This window comes from Dysidea avara, chromosome 8 (genome assembly GCF_963678975.1).
Source record: "Dysidea avara chromosome 8, odDysAvar1.4, whole genome shotgun sequence".
NCBI classification, from domain to species: Eukaryota; Metazoa; Porifera; class Demospongiae; order Dictyoceratida; family Dysideidae; genus Dysidea; species Dysidea avara.
In genome coordinates, this window is record NC_089279.1 from 3,445,784 (window position 1) to 3,469,488 (window position 23,705).

Below are 23,705 nucleotides of genomic sequence, written 5' to 3' on the forward strand. Positions count from 1 at the left end.
CATAATATCCACACATATTGATCACCAGGTTAGTAAGTACTACCAATCACGACACACCAACGTAATGCTTGGTATACTGTATACACAGCAATTAAGGTTACACATATTGTTACAGGGTGAAGACTGGTACAAGCTTAAGTGTTGCTACTGGCTATTGTACATTCCATAGGCATTAGCACCATTTTAGCTAAGTGTTCTATCTTACGTAGACAAATATGCAGTGCGTTTTACTGTACAATGTACGTTCTTTGTCTTGGAGTTAACTTTATAGAGATGTAGTCTCTTAACACAGGTGGCCACTATAAGACAGGTTTCACCTTACAATTAAATGATATCACCAGCATCTAATAATTATGTTGATAATACAAATCTGCACTATGTATAAGTACCATACTGCATGAACCTGAGGTGGCTCCCTATCAAAAAATAATCTTTATGATAGCTACATTCAAAATTTTATCCAAAAGTGCACAAAAAAAGGTCTTAGCACCCTAACTACCAGGCTCTAGTGTGTAAACTGTAAGACTAGTTCTAGCTTAAAGGGGAAAATTATAACTCGCATTCTACAGGAAATTAGCAGTTGGGTTTGGACTAAAGTGTGTTCTAGTGTTAGCTTACATCCAGTAACAAAGTACAGTATATTTGCCCAAGCCATTTGTGAGTTATGGTAATTTCATGGGAGCCATACATGAACTGTACAGAGCACACCTAATGTGTCTTATTTGTTTTTGCAGGTTGTTATCCTTTCCTTATATTTGAACAAAATATAATGTATTTTGACCAATGCTGAAATAGATCAGAAAATGGCTGATTCCACTGCACACCATAACAAAGATCATCTCAACAGCCTTTTCACTTTCCTGACCAATGATGAAAGGAAAACAGTCACCAAACCTTTCCAGGGAATTTGGCAGTTATTAATGCAAAGACTTTGAAACGAAACATTGTACCAGATACAGTGGAACCTCTCTATAACGGACACTTTGGGATCCAGAATTGTAGGCTTAAATTTGCTGTCATATAGAAGTTTTCCTCTTCAAGATAAAAAAAATGTATTAACCAGACCTGTTGGGACCAAAAATTTTGGTTATTATGAAGGTAGTGTCCTTATTTTGGAGAGCTTTTAAGAGAGGTTCCACTGTACACATATTTATTGGAGGGAAATCTCTCGTAAGTTGTAGATCTGGAAATATGTTACAGTTTAGTTTTCAATTAATTTTCACAAATGGACATACACAAGTTACGTATTACCAACTTGACTATGTAGGTGATGAACGTTCTATTTTCTTTCATTTTGTTAACACTGCCTACACTAACTGATTCTGAACTCTGCTATTATACACACACACATGGACATAGAATACTAGTAAAGTAGATGGCAAAAAACAAGTGTACAGTACAGGTGTACTTATGATTCTTTGATGATCTTCTGTGCAATCCAGCCACGAGCTCTCAGTGTTCTGACAATCAGAGGGACACACGAGATTGTGATCATTGCTCTAATCGGTAGCGTGAACTTGTACAATATATAGGCAGCTGCAAATGTGGACAGGCCTTTGGTAGCAGTATTGTGGAAACCAAAGTATGCCAAGAATTTACCAACATCAACACCACTGTAGAGAAAGGCACACACAGCAGGTAACACAACTAAGTATTTTGACAACAAACCTAACTACACATGATGCACAGTGGAACCTCTCAACAAGCTCTTCAAATGAAGAACACAATAGAAAAAAATTCGTAAAAGTAAGGGGAACCAACAGGTCTGGCTCCATACATTCTTACCACCTCACAAAGTGGAAAACCAGCAAACATAAGTATAAAATTCTGGGTGGTTCCAAATGTGTCCATTAGAGAGGTTCTACAGTAATTTTTGTGAAGGCCAATTTCCATTAAAATATGTGACCTAATTTTAGAAAACTGTCAATATCCGTACACAATTTTCAAAATGGATTTTATTTGTTCTATGTTTTCTACAGGGACAGAGGAATGGACTAGCTAAGTTTCAGCTTCCTAAGTTAAGCAGCGTTGGAAATACAGCATTAGACAGCCGGATGAGCAAATAAATTGATACATACAGAAGCTATCGAGAAAAGAATCTACACAGGCGCTTACATAAACCATCATAACTTACTAATATAACGACATGAATCTTTGCTCATTGTGTTCGCCATGAATTTCTATATCCACCAAAGTATAGTTTTTTCTCCAGACATGCTTCTGTGTTCGAGAAGGAAGGCAAATTCACTGAAAACGATCGTCAATAAATTATTTCGTCACCGCAATGTAAACAAACGTCTGTAACTTTGAAATCCTTTCGTGTATGGAAATGAAACAAAGATTTTTGTACTCCCTATGAACAGGCGAACATGATGATACCCAAGATTTATCCATTGGAGGCTTAATTCGCCCACCAGTGAGGCGATAAAAACTTGCATAATCTTTTTTTTCTGGAGCTTGCATTTTTTACCCGTAGTTTTTAAATGCGCTTTATTACAAAAGTACTATTGTGCGTATATCGATGGTTTTCCAAAATTCAGTCACATACATAGCACTTGAAGGGTGTCTTAAGACTAACAGTACAGCACTTGGCTCTGTATTAGCCTCTTGACACACTCCCTCATGCTGTATTTTCTGTATATGCACCACATATGTTGTTCCAAGTGGTCTTAGTAATACAATCTATCTTTTACATAATCAGGGATATTCAATTAGCACACTGGTTGTGTAATATGGTTTTAGTGCATGTGACCTGGTTCAGCTTGCAGTAGAAATATATACTAATAACTCACTGGTCAACTAGAGTATACATCCCTCCTAGTACACACAAGGACATTGAGGTGTGGAACAACACTGCCACCACTCCATAATCTCTCAGTACTTGTTTAACTCGTTCTATCTGGGTAATGGACTGCCAAAAGCTTTGCTGCTTTTTCTCGCCTTCCTGTTGAGTGTTCATCGACCTTATTCCGGGGGAGTTAGCATATGTTAACTGTTGGATAGTAGGTGTAGCAATCTTCAAAGATCGTGACAACGTTTGATGTCCAACCACGCAGCGAATTGAAGGAGAAACTCGACTGGTGGTGGTCACACAATGATTTAATGTCCCATTACTCAACACACTGCTATAGTACAATCCACGAGAACTGATCGTAGTAGGAATAACTTTAGCATTAACGCACACTAATCTCAACATGCTCGTCGTAGTCACGCGCACGTTACTCTTTTCTATATAGAGCTCACTGTTGATATTGTCACGTGAGTTTACCGGGAGATGTAAAAGCGCGCGGTTATAAAATGGCAAATGTCATCCAGTCAATAAAGGAGGACTTGCAGGAGTTCGACATCAAGGTTGACAATGATGGACTGATTGATAAAAGTTAGTAGTTGACCGTCACTTCACGTCATTGTCCCTACACGATGTTCTCGTAGTGTACGAGGTGGCGCTTAGATGTGGTGTGGACTCTGGAGAGGTAGCCTGTGAGTGGATAGCATTCTCGACCGAAAATGACTTCCTGGCCTTGTCTTCTGAAAATATAGACAAGTGGGACTCGAAGGTACCTTAGTAACTTAGCTCACTCATTGCAAATTAATCATGCAAACAAGCGCCCCTAATATATTTAAGTGTCTTGTAACTTGTTCCCTAGTAATGTTACGCCTGGGCTTTGCATGAGTTGTACTGCAGGACTGAATATGACTTGCATGGAGAGGACCCTTAAAGTTTGGCTAATTTATCACACAACAAACATGTAATTGATGCAAAAAGTTATGATGACAAATTCCATAGCAGCTTCAATAATTTTATTTTTATGGAAAAACTCCTGGGGACATATTCAGGTAGCAAATCCCCACTCACTGGGGTAGGTGGGACATTAAGACTTGTCACTGCAAGGTGCCACATGAGCTCAATTATTCGTTTTCTTTCAGTGTTGACATCATTGTTGTCCTACCATTGATAACTTTAGATAACTTGTAAGTTAGTAACTAGCTTTAGCAGGAAAAAAAAAGTTACTTTGTGAGGCATTTGAGCTATCTAATTCATTAACTACTAACTGCAGTACCTGCCCTTTGTGCAGGTGGAGCTAAATGATTGATATAATATTTCGCGTGCCCTTCGAATATCATCTTGTTTGTACTTAACCATACATGTATTGCTGCAGAAGCAAAGTACACTCTAGTGTACATGCCTGTGATCTATTTAGCTCACCTACTGTAACACTGATAATATTATTGATGCAGCAGGCATTCAAGTTGATATATAATCTTTCTGACATTCACACACACGCACACACACACACACACACACACACACATGTTGTAAAAATAAAACACACAGCAAGTGTACATATGTGTGTGCGTCCATGATTGATCAGTTGAATACACAGTGAAGTTGAATAAAAGTTGCCAGCTGGTGTTGTGATTCAGTACATTAAAGCTAGACTATAGGCGGACCAGCAAATACCCGTAGTTTATCACTATTATCCATCTGCTGCGCCGTAAACATAGATTATATATTTCCTACCATAATCTATGCGTGGAAGTTACGATGGCTCCATCACTCGTAGCCTCGATCACTCTCGTTTCTCTTTGGCTCACATAAAGCTTCCTATTCCATTCGGTTCAGGCTTGCGTTGTTCGTACTCTTCCCCAGAGTTCATATTCCAGGAGGCCAAAAATATCACTCCTCTTCAGTCGCCAGTTTGTGTTGCTTGGCATGGATTTATATGTAAAATGGACGTCACTCCAGAGAGATGCCTCATTGTTACTCTTCTACTTTGCTGTGATCCACCTATTTACCATTCCAGAAGTACAAAAAATCGCTTTCCTTCATTCCGCAGTGTTTAGAATATCCACACGTCTGACGTCATTACTATTGACACAGCAACAGAATTTCAAGGTAAGCGTGTTTCCATAATTCACGTTATATTATATGTCGACTTTCCTGTGTGTTTACTTGCTTGCTGAATTGTAAGGTTAGTTCATTAGTTGTAGGCAAGAATTCCACCAATGGATAAACAATTTGGAGTAAAGAGTAGGCTTGTAGAGTTTGAAGTTGATTACCGACGAAATGTGGGTGTGGCACGTGTCAGAAAATGTTCAAGACTTTTAGTCCATAGTGACACCATAGCGGTATAATTCGCCATGTAACTACCACTAAATGGTGTGTTTTGTAACGTAGATCAACGGCTTAGGGCTGCAATCACCAATCCATGTAGTGGGAAGTAGATGTACTCAAAATACCTGTTTACGAAATTGCGGTGATGTTATTCGGCTCTGTACAGTGAACGGGACATGCTAGAAATTCCTATTAATAAACTCCTTGGTGCCAGCTTAATGGTGATTAATATGCAGCAAATCAGGGATAAATCGGTGCCAAGGTTCAGGAGTTAGCTGGATCACGGACAGACAGACAGCTTTTCATCTTTATATAGTAGATCTAGTTAACATAGATTTCCCACCCATATTGCTGTTTTGTGGGTGAGAAGTTAACGATTAAGTTTACATGTCCTATATTAACTGTTACTAGTTGACTGGAGCTCGACGACCAAAGAAGAAGATAGATTTCACTCAGGACACTCAGATATCTCGACGCTATGATGAGAGCACCCTCAGTGACTTGTGAGTAGTGAGCCATGATTGGTGCTGCCATAGTTACTGGTGTATGGTGACAGGTTTGGAGTAGACAATGAAGGACTGATTAACACATACGGTACCCCTGAGGATAAACAACAGCTGGTAAGCAATCCTTTGAAATTTGAGACACGGATACCTGAGAATGCACCTGAAGCAATCTACAAGAGTCTAAAATACAAAAATTTCTGGATCTCAGGTACCCGAGGATACACCAGAAGCATCTTAAATGTAAAAAATCTTGTGGGCATGCCCCTAGATGCCATGTGCGTAAGTGTAAGCACACAGATCTTTATACCATATTGCCCCCTCAAGTCATTTCCTAGATGTAGGCCTGCATTTAAACTTTAGTGGTGCAGCCCCCAAATACAAATCCTTGAATAATGAAGTGTCAAATTTGCTTTCCTCAGTAAATTTGGGATTTTTTTTTTTTTTTTTTGCAAACTAAATCTATATACACTCTAATAATGCAGTCACTTGTGTTAAGTGATGGTGGTTTTGTTGTAGAGCATTAAAAGGAATAATGATCACCTTACATCATCTATGCCGACTACCAAGAGGCCATCACATACTAATGGTTACAAGTCATCCACGATCAAGAGTCCTATGTCTTCACAGCAGCTGAACAGTGGCAGTTTCATGACTACCCCTAAATCAAAGTTTACCCCCTCTGTCAATTCTATACCATTTAATGGATCGTTTTCTTCTCCCTCGTAAGTTGCAGTGTGTAACATGTAGATGCTTGCATAATCCATACAAAGTATCCCTTAATTATTAGTAACCTGGAACGTCAGGGTACCTTATTATTGGTTGGTCCCAACTACCATTCAGATAAAACCTAAGGTACTGCCCAAGTGCAAAATCACATGCCCAATTTTGCTCGAGATTTTAAAAATCGTTAATTAAGGGGCGTGGCAACTGTTTTGCTCGCAATACAGCTGCCACGCTGTCTCATGAGTGAAACAGTTGCCATGCCCCTTAATTAGCATTTTTTTTAAATCTCAAGCAAAATTGTGCATGCAAGCGAGTGTGACGTTGCACTTGGACAGTACCGTACCTGACAAGTCAATCAGCCAAGTATAGTGAACAGATGATGATGATGTAGCACAACAATGAGTTCAATCACATGACCACTCAAGAGGTGGAACTTTGACAATTAACGAAGCAAGACGTATTATATAGCTCCCCCCTAGTTTACAAATGATAGTAGTCCACAGGTTGGACTACACTACCACCTTGAGTTGTGGGCAATTGCTGGCCCAGACTGCCAGTTGGATTCCCGTGTGGTTCAGTGTCCCCTGATGCTCCAAGTGATTCCATAGGTCCACCTGACAGTCCTGAGAGTATTGTGAAACAGTGAAGGACTCCAATTTGAACTCATCGTCCACTTCCTCTCTAGTAGGGGTCTAGCATGAACAGTCTGCTCTCTGCCACCTTTCATGATTTGTAAAGTTGTGTTGTCTTATTGCTATATAGCCCATTCAGCATGGGGTACAATTTTAATTAATAGTACTCTTTGTCTCTACTTGAACTGATGAAATTTAGAGCTGTGGTAGAAGTGTTCTTGTCTGTTTGCAGATTCAACCTAGTTAGCATATTAATTCTGTTAGTTTCAAGAAACGTAGTCACCTGTATCTAGAATAACTGTGAAAACCAGGGATGTGGAGAGACGGAGGAGGGTTGGATCCAAAGACAATCTCAAAACGGTGAAAGGTCAGTCAACAAGGCCGGGGTGGTGTTATAGGTGTAGTGGAGGCCAATCCACCTCCTTTTCAACTGAAAAGGTACACAGGAGGAGGCTTAACAGTGATTGATTCATGCACTTTTACCAGGCCGTGTTCTATGGAACAGTAAGGTGTGATATGCGATTTTGTTACATGGAATAATGCTTTACAGAGGTTAGCAAGTATGTGGTCTTCTAAGTTTTGATTGGTACTAGTAATAGCATGGGTAGCAGTGAAATTTGGGATAAATACCACGAGTGTTGTATTGGAAATGGAGATAAATTTCACGAGGCGAAGCCGAGTGAAATTTGCCATTTCCAATACAACACAAGTGGTATTTATCCCAAATTTCACTGCTACCCATGCTATTTCCAGTTAATACCATACTCGCTGCATGCATTAGCGTTGCTATATACGCAATTTGTCACTATGTACTAAAACACTAATTGGCGCTACATTGTTAACATAAATTCTAGCCAATGAAATTGCAATTACAACTTTTTCACTGCTACCAGTGAAATACGGGATAAATTTCACTGCTACTATTGAGACTTTTGTATGGGCAGTGAAACAGGGTATTATGATCTGAATGTGCTGGGAACCCAACCAGCGTGAATGCTTCATCACGTAAGACTTTGACAAGCCTATTAGCTTTTAGATCATGCATGGCTTTTGCAAATGGACACGTTGAGAAATTGACTTGCTCTACCGGGATATATGGGTGTCCACTGCAACTAATTCCCAGGTTTTATAAGCAATCACTGGTCAAAGGGGTGTAGGCTGCCCAGCAGCTGGTGTGGAGCAGGCAGAGCAGTACCATGACACATCTTTGCTCATACTCACCCAGTAAGCAATTTGTAAAATCTATGATAGTTTGCAGTCTGCACCTTGGTGTGTCCCGCCTTGTCATGAACAACTTCAGATACTGTGGGTGACTATGAGTAACTTCTGTTTTATCACTGTGGGAGACTTCACTTTATGACATGACACTGCTTCCTGTAGAGATAACTGGAACTATCAGTAATGTAAGGGAAATTTGTTCCACTGAATTGGTAGTATCAGCGTTGGTCTCCAGTCTGTTGATGATACTGGATCCTCTCTGTGTGCTTAGCTAAGTTGTTGTGCAGTGAAAGGGGAAGGACTCTATAGAGGCCACAGTGAGCCTGGAAGCCTGAGTACTAGACAGTGTCACATTGTGAAGTTAATGCCTGCAGTTCCACTGAACATTTTTTCAGTCACTGAGAGCTGGCATGACTTGCCTTAACAGATTCTGACCACAAGAGGGGCATGACATTCCCAAGAGATAACGATGGAGTTTACGAACAGCCCAAACTATTGCTAGATATTCTTTCTACTATTAGCATACTTCTGTTCAACTGTGGATGAACTGGTCAGTTTTTTTTGTCAAGATGGAGACTAAAGCCTTGCACAAAGTGTTAAAAGCTTGCTGGTGCTCAGGTGTCTGGGAAAAAGCTACTTTATTGCTGGTAAGGCGGATGAGGGGGGCCTGCAATGTCTACAACTTTGTTGACTAAAACAATCATAAAAGTTAGCTAGTCCCAAAATGATCTCAGTTCCTTGGCAGACTTCAGGGGTGACCAATTACACAATTGGCAACAGTTTGTGTTCTCTTGCTATGCAATGATCCACGTAATTATCTACATAACACTTCCAGTTCTGTTACACTGTATTCCACTGACAGGTTTGGGTGGGCCATATAACATCGCTGTGAATTCCCAGAGGGTTCCTGTTTTCTCATTGAATGACTGCATGTGGAACTATCAGTAAACACTGCGCAAGTCAAGTTTGAAGAAAATACATGTGCCTGTAAGTTTGAGCTGGGCCTTATCAGCTCGGGGAACTGGATAGGAATCATTTTTGTGACATGATTCATTTGGACTACTCTTGGAGACATATACTGTTGGTGCACACCAGGGACTACTTCTGCTCTCCTCAGCCCCTCCCGGATGCCCTCCTGTGTCATTTCCTGCAGTGTACTTTCTCAACATAGGGAAATGGGGTAGGATGGGGGTCCTAAGATGACTGAGGCATCAAGGAGTTCTCGGCTTGCAGGTTTCCGAGGCTGACTGAATATCACGGAGGGAAGGATATGCCTTCCATTAGCTGGACACCATGGTCTGTGACTGGTATTGTCTCTACCACAGATAGTAGAGGAGAAAGTTCCATCCATAGTCCAACAACTGTTGGTTGATCCACTACTTTTGGTGTGTGCAAGTGTTGGTAAGTGTTCTGTTGTGTGAGCATCTTCTAAAGACAGGGACACTTCCTGCTTGACAGTTCTAAGCATCCCTCTCATGTTTCCCTTGTTCCAGCAATCTTTAGCAAAGTGTCTTCGGTCTCCACAATTAAATATTCAATTTGAGGCAAGTGGGTTCTGCTAAATGTGGCCTGATCAGATGGATTGAGTTCAGAGAGCTGTGAGCTCAGCTCTCTGTATTACCCTTCCAACTTCTGCAGGTGTCCATCACCAGTTGGTCTGGAATTGGTTGAGGTTCTGGGATGCCTCTACCCTATTGTAGATCAGTCACAACTCTCTGGCTTTAGCAATAGTTTAAATGTAGTTGACTTTTGGCTGTAGTTTTAAATTTTAACTGAAGTGATACCTGCTCTGGTAATAATAAGTTAATATGGTGATATAATACTGCAGCAGATAAGCCTGGAATAGCCAGGTCTATATAGAAACTTTACTAGGTCATGAGCAAGTTCAACTTTTTCCTTCATGAAATTATCTGACGCTCACAAGCAACAGTTTTATCTTTATTCTGTATCTGACCACATTCTATGGTGGCTAATATGCATCTGTCTCCTCTTCTCTTAATGAGTCAAATATCACCCAGGCTTTGCCCCTTAAGAACGTTGGCAGCCATAAGAGCTTCTTTTGCTAGCCATTTGCAACTGTCATACCACTTAAACCATAATTTGGTGGCTTCGTTCTGCGATTATTCAGGTAGAACAAGACCTTCTGTAGTCATGTTATTCAAATTGGGTTTCAGCCCTACACCAAGAATAGCGAACAGAATACAGCACAACCACGAATACAATTAATTATGTGGCCACTCAAGATGGCCAAGAATACAACAAAAATATTAGAATACAAAGCAAGACCTATATATTATCTTGATATTATTACATCTTTAAAGTTTAGAATATAATTTTCACATATTCTTGTCTGATTATTACTAGTGTTTCTACTCCTGCTGTTCGTTATGTTCAACGTACCAATTCTGGTGATGAGGTATGCTGTTTGAACAAGGCCAGTCTGCCATCCAGTTGGCGTGGCAACAGCAAGAGTAGGCCACCAAGGATAGTTCACTACGATGAGGACAATACTCTGGTAAAGCCATACAACTTTATGTACCAGACCAACTCAGCAAAATCAACAGGTACCACATTAACTACCATACACACATACACACATACACACATAACTGTTTGTGTGTATTTGATATGCTTTGTGAAAAGCTTCCCTTGTAAATTGTCACAATCATTTTATCATCAAATCTTTACAAAATTGTTTGACCACCTACCACTACTTCTGACCTAGCAGAAACAATTATTTTATATTCAGTAATATACTGTAACATTCAATTGTGGTGTATTGTAGAACTCAACGATTATGTGGAGCAGATGGTGTCGTTGATTTGTAAGGCACATGGACTATCCGACCCATCCAGTCTAGCAACCGTATCATTGGTGAGTGTGGGTGGATGGCAACTATGTGTGTGTTTTATCTTTCTGTATGAGTGTGAAGTGTGTATATATACTATAAAACATTTTAAAAACTATAAACCAGCAAAGAGTTTGGTCCCAACAGATCTGGCTCTATCATGGGAGTGGGTCTAGTACCAAAGAGCTCTGGCTCTTCTGTTTGTAAGCAAGATCAAGATACTCTAATAACTAGAGCTGTGTGAGTAGAGCAGTCATTATATTTTTTGAAATGTCTAAAGCTTCTGGTGTTACAATCCTGACTCCACCAAGTTTCTTCATGGTGACCTCCTTGCCATCGACCACTGTAAGCTGTAGTCAATAAGATCTAATACGTCTGATTTGCAATTAAATTTTGCTGTTTTGAGTCACAACATGATTCTTAACATCGTGATCCTTCTATATCTTCTAAGTGACCAAATCTCTTTGTTAAGCTGAATTGTCATGTTTCATAATATACATCAAAGATTGGAAAGCTAAACTCTTTATAATTATTTTGTTAATTTTCTTGTAATTGTAGCTTAAGGAGATGTCCCAGACGAACTACCTATGTTACCAGGCAGTAACCCTGTGCTCTACCAAAGGCACTTTCCTCTTGTCATGTTTTTCCATATTAGGTGTGTTTCCTTAGCGGCTGGCAAACTACATACAGTGTCACTGACTTAGAGAACTAGGCATCATAGTGCATTATAAAAGGCTACATTTACGTTATATAAGAACAGCTCAGAACTTGGTACCTACTTGCAACATACTCAATGAAGCATGTTGTGGCCATGTAGTCTTTCACATACACCACTCGATCTGCACTAAGTGTATTATGTAAACATCTATAGCAGAACTGTGTGATGTCATGGTTCAACAATCATTAAAGACTCAGCTGTTATCTTAAGGACAATGTTGATGGTCCCAACAAGCTAGTCTAGCGTGTCAAATGTCAGTACAATCTTAACACTGAGTTATAGTAGGTTTGTCCTGTACGTTTAATAGTATTACAGTGAAATGCAACCTCACTTAGCAGCCGCCTCTGTACACCTTACTAGGTCTCAAACATACCTATGACTTACTTCATGACCTCATTAATAAGACCACGTGCACCTCATTATAGTGACCATGTCAAGTAGATCCCAAACATAGCTAAGGTGTACTTCATGACCTTATTAATAAGACCACTGCACTAATATATGCTATCCCATAGACACTCTTATATTGTAGCAGTCTCCCATTGTCCTCCAGAGCTCACATTACACACAGTGTGTAGTATCAATTAATGTTCTCACTAAATATTATGACCCTTAGTATAACCAGGACTTGTTTATTTGCTTACAGATGGCCAACAAGTGTGTGTAGGTGTAAGAATTGATGTTAATATATCCTTCTGAGTTAGATACCACCTGATGGTTGAGTAGATCCACTGAAGAATTATCTAATCTTTCCTTACACACTATAGAAAAAGAAATAGGAAACATTAAAAACACAAGTTGACAAAATTAAAGTTGTCTATATTAAGCATCTCTCCGTACAGTAAGTCCCAATCCAAATGCAGTGGAAACCTCTAAAGTGAACACCATGGGAGGTTTTGTCCTCTGCATAGTAATCCGGTGTCTATGAGACTCATGAACTACTAGCACTATAGCCATTTGGGACCTACATATGTAAGACAAAAGCCTTTAATAAGGGTGTCCAATGGGGTGCAGGCACTCTAAGAGGTCCTATTTTGTATCCCATGAAGTAAGGACACCTCCATATGAAGAATAAAATTAAATTCTCCACTGACATCTGTCTTAAATGGTACCACAAAAGCCTTTTCCATACAGGTTGATGTTGTCAGTTTGCCTCTGGAGCCATCTGTATGTGCCAGGTGTATCAAAAACATGATATTGCAGGAGTGTAGCTTACCCTGTATGGATAGTTTATATGTGTTATTTGTTTACAGATCACCATCGAGTGTTGGCGTGTGTAATATGAGTGTGATAGGCTATGATAGTGTATCCAGCACAGGTGTACACTAGAACCTTTAATGAGAACACTTGAGGACACCTACATAATCCAGACACTTAGTTAAGGTCCCAAAGTATCCCTTGGACACCTTGGTAATCAGGACACTATTGGGTGTCCATGTGATGTCCATGTGATCAACACGTTTCAATGTGTACCAAAACAATTCCTAACATAATTAAAAGAAAGACAAAAGATAGCAGGTTGACAATAACCTAATTAACATAACTCAATAAAAATGTTTTGTTTATAATCTGTAAACATTGGTTAGCTTCCTGGCCAAGTAGTGACAGCTTATTTTATAACATCTTCACCTGTCCATCTGTCTGTGTGTAGGAGCCAACAATATATGCTGGTCGTGTTGTGTCAGACTGTGTTAATGGGGGTCACATGAATGCCTCGTCCGTCCTGCTGGAGGGGACCCGCAGGACATCACAAGGCCGACTGGTTAGATTAAACCTCTCACAAGTGAAGAATTATTCCCTGTTCCCAGGACAGGTACATACTTCTGTTTGTCAGCTTGTCTGTACGTATGTGCACAGAGCTAAAAATAAATGTTTTTTTATATATCTGGAGCAGTGTAATATCAGCATTACTTAGCCCACTGTTTCTAAAAATAGTTCTCAGCTTGCACATATAAAGGGTTGGGTGTAACAGTGTTACGTACAGATGTAACAAAGATAATCGTTACAAGAAATTTATAATGCACTGTAGAGTAATAATGTCTATTCCTCCAATTGTTGTAGTGTTCAGAGTTGACCACATCCTACAGTTGTACTGACTACACACTCCCACAATGTGTTGTGTATATCCTCCATGTCTCCCACAGATCATTGTAGTGGAGGGGAACAACTGCTCTGACCTCACTCTGATGGCCACCAAGATATATGGGGTAAGAGTGGCTTCTTGTTACTCCTAACAAACACCCCAATTTAAGACACACTAGACAAAGATTTTTTGTCTGGTTTCATACATTTTTACCTCTGAAAGACCTCCAGACTAATATTCTCTTTTAAAATCTAGCCTCTTCATTTTACCAACAAAGCATTAATAATTCGTAGTCCTGAAATATCCATCACAGATAGGTTCCACATGAGTGTGTCATTTCATACACACTTCAGAGAAATGAATGATTACAGGAAACCAGACACACGCCTAGTTTGAAAATATACTTAAAATTCTTGTATTGAGCTGAGGCTCCCTGTAATGCTGCCATTTTTGTTATATTCAGGCTGTCAACTTGGAACGACCTTATAGGGAGTTCAGTAGCACACCAGGTGGGTTGTTACTAATAATAGAATGACATCATCCCATTACATCACATGTGTTAATCACACACATTATTAACACTGCAGTGTTAATTAATGATTAGTGTTTAATGTGGATTAGCACTTTATCAGCAACTTTGAGTTGATGACATTTAAGTTTTGTAGTAAGGGTTCCCTCCCACCTGTTTGTTTAACTAGACGGCTAGCATAAGAAAAGTCTTCTGTTTTCCTACATTTGGAGGAAACCATATTTGGAGAAATACATACGCTTTCATGTACATGCACTGGTTTACTGTAAATCTATTGGTACATAAACCATTGGACCAAAACTATGTGGTCAGTATATTGAGTGAGGTACATGGTCTTATTAATGAGATGCTGAATGAGGTTTACTTTGATATCAAAATGGCATCGTATACACTTGTACTTCACATTTGTTTCTGTGCTAATTCTAACTTCTGCTAGCCTTCACCATGGTGGTAGCAGCTGGTCCCTTCACGACCTCTGACAGTTTAGACATGGACCCACTAAGTGACCTCTTGAGAGTTGTCAGCACTGAAACACCTGACATCTTAGTGCTAGTAAGATCACATTACCTGCTAGACTTGCTTAACCGTGTTTGTGTGACCTCTACAGTGTGGACCTTTTGTTGATGCTGATCATAAGATAATCAAGGTAATTGGAAAGGTCAAAATTGTGACCTTGATTGTGTAATCTCCGTAAATGGTAAACAGACTGTACTGCACATAAACGTTTACTGACCTTTAAAGCCACACACAAACTTTCCCAAAGCTTCTGTATGTCAGTGTGTATTGTTTTCAGGATGGAACACTCACTCAAACACACCAACAATTCTTTGAGTCATCCGTCTTACATCGACTGAGACAAGTGGACTCTAAACAGTAAGTTACTGCACAAAGGGTTTGAATCCCTATAGTGCTTGTTGATACACTTGTGACTGCGATCAAAATTGAATCAAACAGCTTTTAAGAAGTCGTTGCAAGAAGCTTAGAAAGTTAACTGAAGCTTTTACATTAGATCAACCAATCAAGCACCTTTATTAGTGAAATCAAGGTAGAATTTTGCTCGTCAAAATACTCATTCCCAATTGCAGGTGTACTAGTGTAATAGTGACTGCCCCTAATATCAGTGATCTCTTGTGTCATGATGTGTACATCCCTTCTCTCAGCACACAGGTTGTTGTACTGCCATCACTAAGAGACGTACACCACACACCAGTCTACCCTCAGCCACCATTTATCACTACCAGTGAACATAATAAGGTATTGTAATGTTGTACACATAACATGTTTACAACATGACCTATTAGTGTAAATAGTACCCCATGGCTATAGAAAGTGCTTGTACTCACAAAATTTATAGATATACAGACTAGAGCATCACTCTGTTATTGGTGCCAAATCACTGTTACCATGTAGTAAGAAACTTTGGCGAAATCTGATTGGCAAAAAAACTTTGGCAAATCACCATGCTTTAATTGTCATGTGTCACTGCACATTGCATATAGATAACGACAGCTGGATATATTCTTTGGCAGAAAAAAAGTTTGGCAAATAAAAGGACAGTTCGCCAAATTCATTTATCAAGGGGTAACAATTATCTAGGGAACGCATTTGTGAATTAGTCAAGGAGCTCGTGTGAGATGGTTCCAATCCTGGATACTACCCGTACACCATATAGCAGCTTATTTTCAAGGGTAAAAAAATTGTGAATCAAATTTTAAGGGAATAATTGCAAAAATTCCCCCCTCGCCTTCTATGGTGGTATTAAATGCTATTTTCAAGAACAGAAATTTCTGTACAGTTTGTAACAAGCACAAAACAGTGTATTTGTTCCCTGAAAAACTTTTTGCTGTACGCTAGTCAGTAGCAACCTATGCACATATGTATATCTACATGGATACTGAAGTAAGGTTTAGGAATTGATGTCAGACCTGGGACCTCTGTGTGCATGACTACGTACTCGGCAGTTTATTCTACTGAAATCACCACAATTTTCACCGCTTTACAACTGGCTTTACCAAACTCCAATCTTTCTGCATGTTGTGTGTTGCACTTTTTCTCCGTTTACTAATATATATTTTCAGATCACTTTGTGTATGATTTGTTGTGTAAATACACAATGATATAACTATTGCGCCATATCAATAACCGGTTGTGCTGGAGCTAGTCATTTTGAGTTCTGACAGAGGCGACCAGACTAAAGAGACTGAGCAGCTCATTTCAGACACATAATATTCACTTGCACATGCTTGACATTTAATATTTACGTTGTATTACAATGAGGTAGCTGTCACTACTGTGGTAGGATATCATTGTAGGAAACTTGTGATGATATAATAGTTTGTGGAAAAGTGTTATTGTTATGACATAATATGATGTCACACACTACACTGCTAATGAACATTACATCATTATAAATATTTGTACCGCAGTCAGTGTTGACATGGTCATGACAACTGCTTTAAAACCAACTCCATTATCTTATAGCAGTATTTTGGCAGGAGAAACCGACTATGTCATTTCTACAGATAAGTTTGACCACCCTACTTTATCATTAGGCTGCATGGCTGACAACAGAAGTTTCATCTCAACTAAGTTGTTTTATGTAAGGAAGAGGTGACATGCACCATTATAATCTACTGGCTCTACTGTTTGGAGGTTTCTCCCCTGTTAAGTTAGTTTAATATTTTCAATACATTGTAATAGATTTAGTAGCAGAAATAAAAGGCCCAGGGTAGACTCGCTTTGCATGTGGCCAGACAGCTTAGCAGCTGAGCGGCCTCCATAAACAAAAACATCATCCTGTCCCTGTGTGAGGTAGTGTTGCCTTAATATTCATGTGATGTACACATGTTTGTGACCAGTTGTATGGCTTGGCTAGTCAGACTACTGAATATATTCTATAGCTGGGAAAATTAGTACAGGAAAACCTCTTTAATATGGCCACCTCATTGTAGAAGTTAGTCTTACAGTATAACCTCTCTAATCCAACACCTCTGTAATCCAGAATACCTCTATATTGTTTTATGTACCGTTCCGCTTTTTAATCATATCTCGGGCTGCTTTCCCAGTTTCCACCAGGTTCCCATTTAAACAGCTGGATAGACTGGAGCAACATGAGTAAAGTTTCTTGCTTATGGAAACCACAACACTAATTTGGTGTAACCAGCATTGAACCAGGAACCTTTCAATTGCCTAAATATTTCGAGGTGTGCAAAAATAAATTTTTTGCAGAGTCCCAAAATGTATTACACTATATGGAGGCCTAAACTTTTCAAGGATAAAATTTTCACTGGTAACCTCCAAAACCACAAGATCAGCGAGAAAGTTCCCCTCAAAATACTTATGTTATATGGTACCAGGCTGATGCTCTAGCCAGTTGGCTATGATGCCTCACTAAATAAGGTACCATGTAGCTAACACATACACACACACGTACACACACCGCAGGGCACACACACACACACCGCGGGACACACACACACATACACACACTGTAGGACACACACCACAGGACATACACACATCACAGGGCACACATACACACATCGCAGGACACACATACACACACACTTCATTTTCTTTCCTGGTAAAGTTAAGAAGCCTTGAGTAATGCCAGTAGATTAATTGCAGCCAAAACACACACAGGGGATCTTGTTATCAAGGTGTGTAACATGATGACTGGCTTATCAAGTTAAGCTTGCTAATTTGTAGTGTAACATTTCATGTAGCCTTGATGGTACACACCCACCATTTGGAGGGTTAGTTAGATACAAGTATTTGTTAAAACATTACCACAAGTTGTATATGAAAAATATAGCAGTCAAAGAGTGGTCTTGGCAAAATGTAGCATGAGACAAACTTTTTACAGAACTTCCCAGTTTGAGCTCAAGCCAAGAATATGCACAAACCTTACCAAGTCCTTGTACCACAAGTAGTCTTGAAACAGCCAACTTTGTTCTGGATAATGATTGGAAGCGCCATGAAGATCCTTTGGGATCTATTTCTTCTTTAACTTTTCTCTTTAGTTAAATCAGTGTTTCATCCACACAGAGTATTACAACTATCTCCATGTAGCGCTGTAGTCACATAGACAAGTTCTTTAACTTACCTTAGCCCTGCTCAAATGGTTTCTGCAGACAGTCAGAATATTGCTCACAATAGAACATAATTTTATTTTTTTTAATTTGGGTGGCCTACTTTATATGGTATAATTCCTTTAGTAAATTAATGCAGAGACTAAGGGATGTTTACAGGTCAAACTAAGTTGTTTTCAATGATGGAGTTACCATTAAGTGTTAGCCAAGTTGTTAAATATGTAGCTAAACTACTAACGTATTTATGTGTGGTAGTGAAGCCTTAATATGGCCTTCTTGGTGTCCTTACTTAGATATGTTTGGGACCTGGTCACTATAATGAGGTGGTCTTATTAACGAGTTCATGTAGCGATGTTTGAGACCCGCTTGACATGGTCACTATAATGAGGTGGTCTTACAATAGAGGCAAAAGTCTCAGATTATGTGAAGTCTTTTCATATTATAGGCTTCTCATGGAATCAGTTTCATGTCAGATCCTTGTGTTCTGGTGGTCAATGGTATTGTGATGGGTATGACATCAACAGACATCATCAAGCACCTGTCTGGACAAGAGGCATACCAGTGGTGAGGGTCTTGTTGAGTGTGGCCTTGTAGTATGGGAGGAATTTAATAGGATGTACCCCAATACAAGACTAGTGCATATTCTCCCATTAGTAATGATACAGCTGTGTAGTGAAATGTTTCTATTAGTTTCATATTCATCACTAACTGTCTGTTTGCTTTTGTACATAGAACATCAACTTCTTGAAACAATTTGTGAGAAAAATTCTGTGAATTTATGCCTGTATAATAAGGTCACCTGTCTATACTGGCCATTGTAACAGTCCCCCTTGAATGTGTCATTTGTATGTAAAGTGACCTGCCTAATAAGGAGGATTTTGACCCAAACTGACAGGTTTTGTGATCCGCAACAGGTCTGGTTCTGCAATGCATTTTTGCCTTTGAACAAGAAAATCCCTTTGTGGTTTGCACCAAAAATGGACCAAAAGGTTTCTGGCTGCCTAACATGCTATTGTAAAGAGACTCAGCTAGATGGGCAATGGGGCAACAAAGAAGTTACTAGTGTTGCAAACAGCATGTGTTGTTTTTGCTGGTGACATTATTGCTTCATCTTTTGATGTCCACAGGGTTGGCTTTTTGTGTATAGCTGGTAAACATATGGTGGTAGTAGGCTAGGGGTAATGTATTGTTAAGTCACTAAACTAATTATTTTGTTGCTATAGCGAAGAAGCCAGCAGTGACAGAATGGCAAGGCTAGCCAGTCATCTACTCGATCAGCAAAGGTGTGTACCTGGGGAAATGGCGGTAAAACAGTTTGTTAAATTTGTGGCCAATAGAAGCAAGATTTTATTTAGCACAAACAAAATATGCTAAACTTTCAAATTCAATGTGGACACCTTGGGACCAACCAACAGTGTCCTGATTTTCCAGGTCAGTTTACTAAGGCATACTTTGGGACCTTAACTAAGTGTCTGGATTATGTAGGTGTCCTCAAGTGTCCACAGTAGCAGGTTCCAGTGCATCACTGTTGTAATTGTCTGTCCATTTATTCTTCATCCAGTTTCTATCCACTATACCCATCTCATGAAGGCGTTGGCATGGATATATCTCGAGCACTCCAATACTGTAGACTACCAGTCCGACCGGATATACTCCTTCTTCCATCTGAGCTGCGGCCATTTAACAAAGTATGTAATTTTAATTGTAATAAACACATCTTTGGTATAAACATTATCCTATAATGAATTAATGTCTTTTATGGTAACATGTCTTAAATGATGTCTACTTTAGGGAGTGCACAATAAGACATGCTCATGATGATGATGTTGTATGTCGTGTTTACCTGTAGGTGGTCAAAAACACATTGTGCGTCAACCCTGGACATATCACTAAGGGTGAGGTTGGCGGTACTTATGCCAAACTACACATATCAGCTGGAACATTGACTGATCTACATACTCATATTGGTGTACAAGTGTTAAGAATATAAGCATTTTTTATGATGTAAAATTTCCATGGTAATTAATTGTGTAAGTATTAGTATAAAGCATATCCACAAAGACGCAGTGTTTACATTGTTATTAGACCAGATTACCGAGTAGTGATTTGATCTTATTGTTTGACAGGAAGTGACGTATGTGGTTGTAAGGCTTCCGTAAAGTGATTGCCCGCGTCTTAGCCAGTTATAAAAGCGATGAGATTGTTATAAAGCGAATTTACTCGTTGTTAACTCTAAATAATAAGATAGTTGAAGATTTTTAGCTATAATGTCGCGAGATAAGACGTATGCGGTTACCATGTTGGACTCGACTCAGTTAAGAGTCGCTCTGCCTAAGAAATCGAACGGGCAAGATTGCTTAGACCAGGTAAGAAAATTGCTGACAACTCCGCAAAGAAACCCGTTATTATTCAACTCTTTAATTGCAGGTTTGTCGCTCTATTGGTGTCCTGGAAAAGGAATACTTCGGGTTGCAGTATATTGGCAAGTCTGGAGAACCGTTGTGGCTGAACGCCAGAAACCCAATCAAAGAACAGCTTGGTAAAGGCTCCCACTTGCTCTTCTTTAAAATCAAGTTCTTCATCAAACCTCACAAGATTATTCAGAACTCAACTAGGTAAGCACACCACGCACTACACAACTACCACACACTACGTTAGCAGGTTTACACTTAGATAGCTTAAAGGCACGCAAATACTAACACTCTTTTCTCCTTACAGGGAGCAATTCTACCTCCAGTTGAAAAGTGACTTATTTGCTGGTAGACTGCGGACCACTCTTAGCCAAGCAGCTTTGCTTTCAGCTCTAGCTATACAAATTGAATATGGTGATTACAATCCTGACTTCAATATTTCATATCAAGATCAATTGATTGGAGTACAGCTACCAGACACTGTATCCAGAGTAATGAGTGAACATAGAGAACTCCTTGGGGTATCCAGAATTATTGCTGTAGAACGATTCCTGAATGAAGCACAAGGCTTGGAAGATTACGGTATCGAAATGCATAAGGTTCAAAACTGTTACACTCATCGAAGACAAACAATCGGAGTTGGACCCGACAGTATTTTTGTTTACTCAGACAACATGGAAAACAAACAACGGTAAGTGCAACATGATAGTGCCAGCATCTTTGGGATTCCTGCCCTGTATAGATGTGTTACAACCCACTCTATAGCCCATGGAATGTCAAGCCTTAATAGCTTTGTTAACTGTGTTTTGTTAAGAAGGGGTAACCTTAAACTAATTAGAATGATTGTTTTTACCTTATATAGCTAACCTGTTTTACATGTGGTGTTTTGTTTTCCCTCAGGCACAGTTATAGCGAGGTACAGTTCACAGCATTTCATGGCCGAAGATTTTGTATGTTATTGAGAGAGGCAAACTACAGAGCACCGAAGGAACACAGATATGAACTAGTCACAAAATCAGCAGCACAAGCTTTGTACAGATCAATAACTGAATTTCACACTTTCTTTAGAAGAGAAACTGTAGGAAGAATTGTGAAAGATGCAGGTTATTCAACCTCATTGTTTGCAACTTTCAAGAAGAACCCAGTAGATCGATTTTATTTTGACGTTCTAAAGACACACAGAGAAGTTGTGGATCGTGTCTGGCCCATGCTTCACCCAGAATTACCTCCAGTCTTGTTGCACAGAAGAAACACCACAGGCAGTTTACTAAGACAAGCAAGACGATCAAGAAACCCACCTCCACCACCCAGTTACTCTGAGAGCTCAATTGTTCCAGCCACAATCATACCAGATAGTCACAGAGCTCAGGAAACACCAACAAGAGACTTGCACTCGCCACCTCCAGAATATAGTGAAATAGACTTGTCCCCACAAGGTGGTAGTATGTTGAACTTGCAAGTTAGTCACAGATACTCGGTAGACCCAGCCACATTAATGTCCAGGACAAGAACTCTAGAACTTGAACTACAAAGATTAAAAGCAGCTATGATGTGTCGTGTGTGCAGGAGCAATCCAATCGGAGTAACCTTTTGTCCTTGCGGTCACACTGTTTGCTGTATAGAGTGTGCAACAGACAGAGGAGAATGTATCCAATGTAATGAGACTGTATCATCAACACAAAGAGTATTACTAGCATAACTTGTAATGTATTGACAACACACCAAATTGCGAGCGTGTGTGGACATTTTTAACCTGCCCATTCTTGTAAGATAGTTCGGACAAACCTGTACACTTTTTACTGACTTGTAAACTACTTGTATACTCAAGCAGCTAGGGCTGTATAATAATATAACCTGTAAAATATAAATTGTTTTAATGCATTTAAACCAAGATTAAAATGATCACAACTAATTTTATTACACAGAATTTCAGTAAGGAAGATCACTGCAGGCAGCACATGAACATGTGCAGTTTTGACCTCAGGAAAATTGGAGGGATTCAGTTAATGAAATTACCATCACACACCAGAGTTGTAGGAGTGCCTGTAGCTGCATTTGTCAGTCATCTCCAATAAAACTACCTTGGTTAGCAGTTATCCCACATGTAACCATGATTACTATTATCACTAAGGCTAGCCTGGACACGAATTTTACGAGGTATACAATCCCACAAGATGGGACACCATTAAGGAATTTATTTTTATCTTCAGTCAAGTGGTGTGTAAACTATGAAATACTGGGGGTGTGCTTTATAAAGAAGTTGTCCACAATTCAGGGGTGTCTCTTTGAGAGGAGTTCCATTGTGTAGCTATTCATGTAATGTCAACAGCATGATTGATATCCCTTACCTTAGGCAAAGTTTTTGGTAATAACTGTAGCCCAAGGCTTGGCAAAAGTTGTTACCTGAACATCAGTGTGGCCATTTACTATCAGTCAATGTTGTAGACCATATTAAACAAAAGAATGCAGAGTGATACATGTCCTAGTGATGTGGTGATGAATATGGTTAACATACTATGTATGCCACAGTGTGTGGGTAAGCTGATCACTTGTATAAACCATTAGAGTTGCTAATAATAGCCTCAACTTCAAACAGTGAACCACAGATATGTCACATGCCTTCATTATAAAATACTACACTAGAACCCACTCTGACTAGAACCTGTTAATGTGGACACTTGAGGACACCTATATACATAATCCAGACACTTAGTTAATTTCTCTTAGCACATCAAACCAACCTGGAAATCAGGACTGTGTTGATCCTAAAGTCCATACAGGTACCAGTACTGTATTACAAAGCCCAACATGTAACTTGTAGTATGATATA

General features: G+C 39.4%; 3 protein-coding genes across 3 annotated transcripts; 2 read left to right on the plus strand and 1 right to left on the minus strand.

Moving 5' to 3' along the window:
• Positions 1–1,190: 1,190 nt before the first annotated feature.
• Positions 1,191–3,254, minus strand: LOC136264522 (protein FAM210B, mitochondrial-like). The gene is made up of 2 exons (XM_066059283.1): positions 2,793–3,254; positions 1,191–1,613 (listed from the first exon to the last, which is right to left on the minus strand). The coding sequence occupies exons 1-2, from the start codon at positions 3,194–3,196 to the stop codon at positions 1,409–1,411; spliced, it is 609 nt and encodes a 202-aa protein (XP_065915355.1). The 5' UTR covers positions 3,197–3,254; the 3' UTR covers positions 1,191–1,408.
• LOC136264514 (DNA polymerase alpha subunit B-like) lies at positions 3,240–20,490 on the plus strand. The gene is made up of 18 exons (XM_066059274.1): positions 3,240–3,379; positions 3,433–3,557; positions 5,528–5,619; positions 5,673–5,736; positions 6,139–6,344; positions 10,560–10,759; positions 10,981–11,069; positions 13,413–13,574; positions 13,906–13,968; positions 14,308–14,353; positions 14,810–14,925; positions 14,981–15,019; positions 15,167–15,246; positions 15,534–15,627; positions 18,910–19,028; positions 19,688–19,747; positions 20,026–20,152; positions 20,314–20,490. Exons 1-18 carry the CDS (start codon positions 3,298–3,300, stop codon positions 20,452–20,454), a joined length of 1,905 nt encoding a protein of 634 aa, XP_065915346.1. The 5' UTR covers positions 3,240–3,297; the 3' UTR covers positions 20,455–20,490.
• Positions 20,491–20,670: 180 nt separating this feature from the next.
• LOC136264517 (E3 ubiquitin-protein ligase MYLIP-like) lies at positions 20,671–22,787 on the plus strand. The gene is made up of 4 exons (XM_066059276.1): positions 20,671–20,830; positions 20,892–21,079; positions 21,183–21,566; positions 21,776–22,787. Exons 1-4 carry the CDS (start codon positions 20,732–20,734, stop codon positions 22,572–22,574), a joined length of 1,470 nt encoding a protein of 489 aa, XP_065915348.1. The 5' UTR covers positions 20,671–20,731; the 3' UTR covers positions 22,575–22,787.
• The last annotated feature ends 918 nt before the right edge of the window (positions 22,788–23,705 follow it).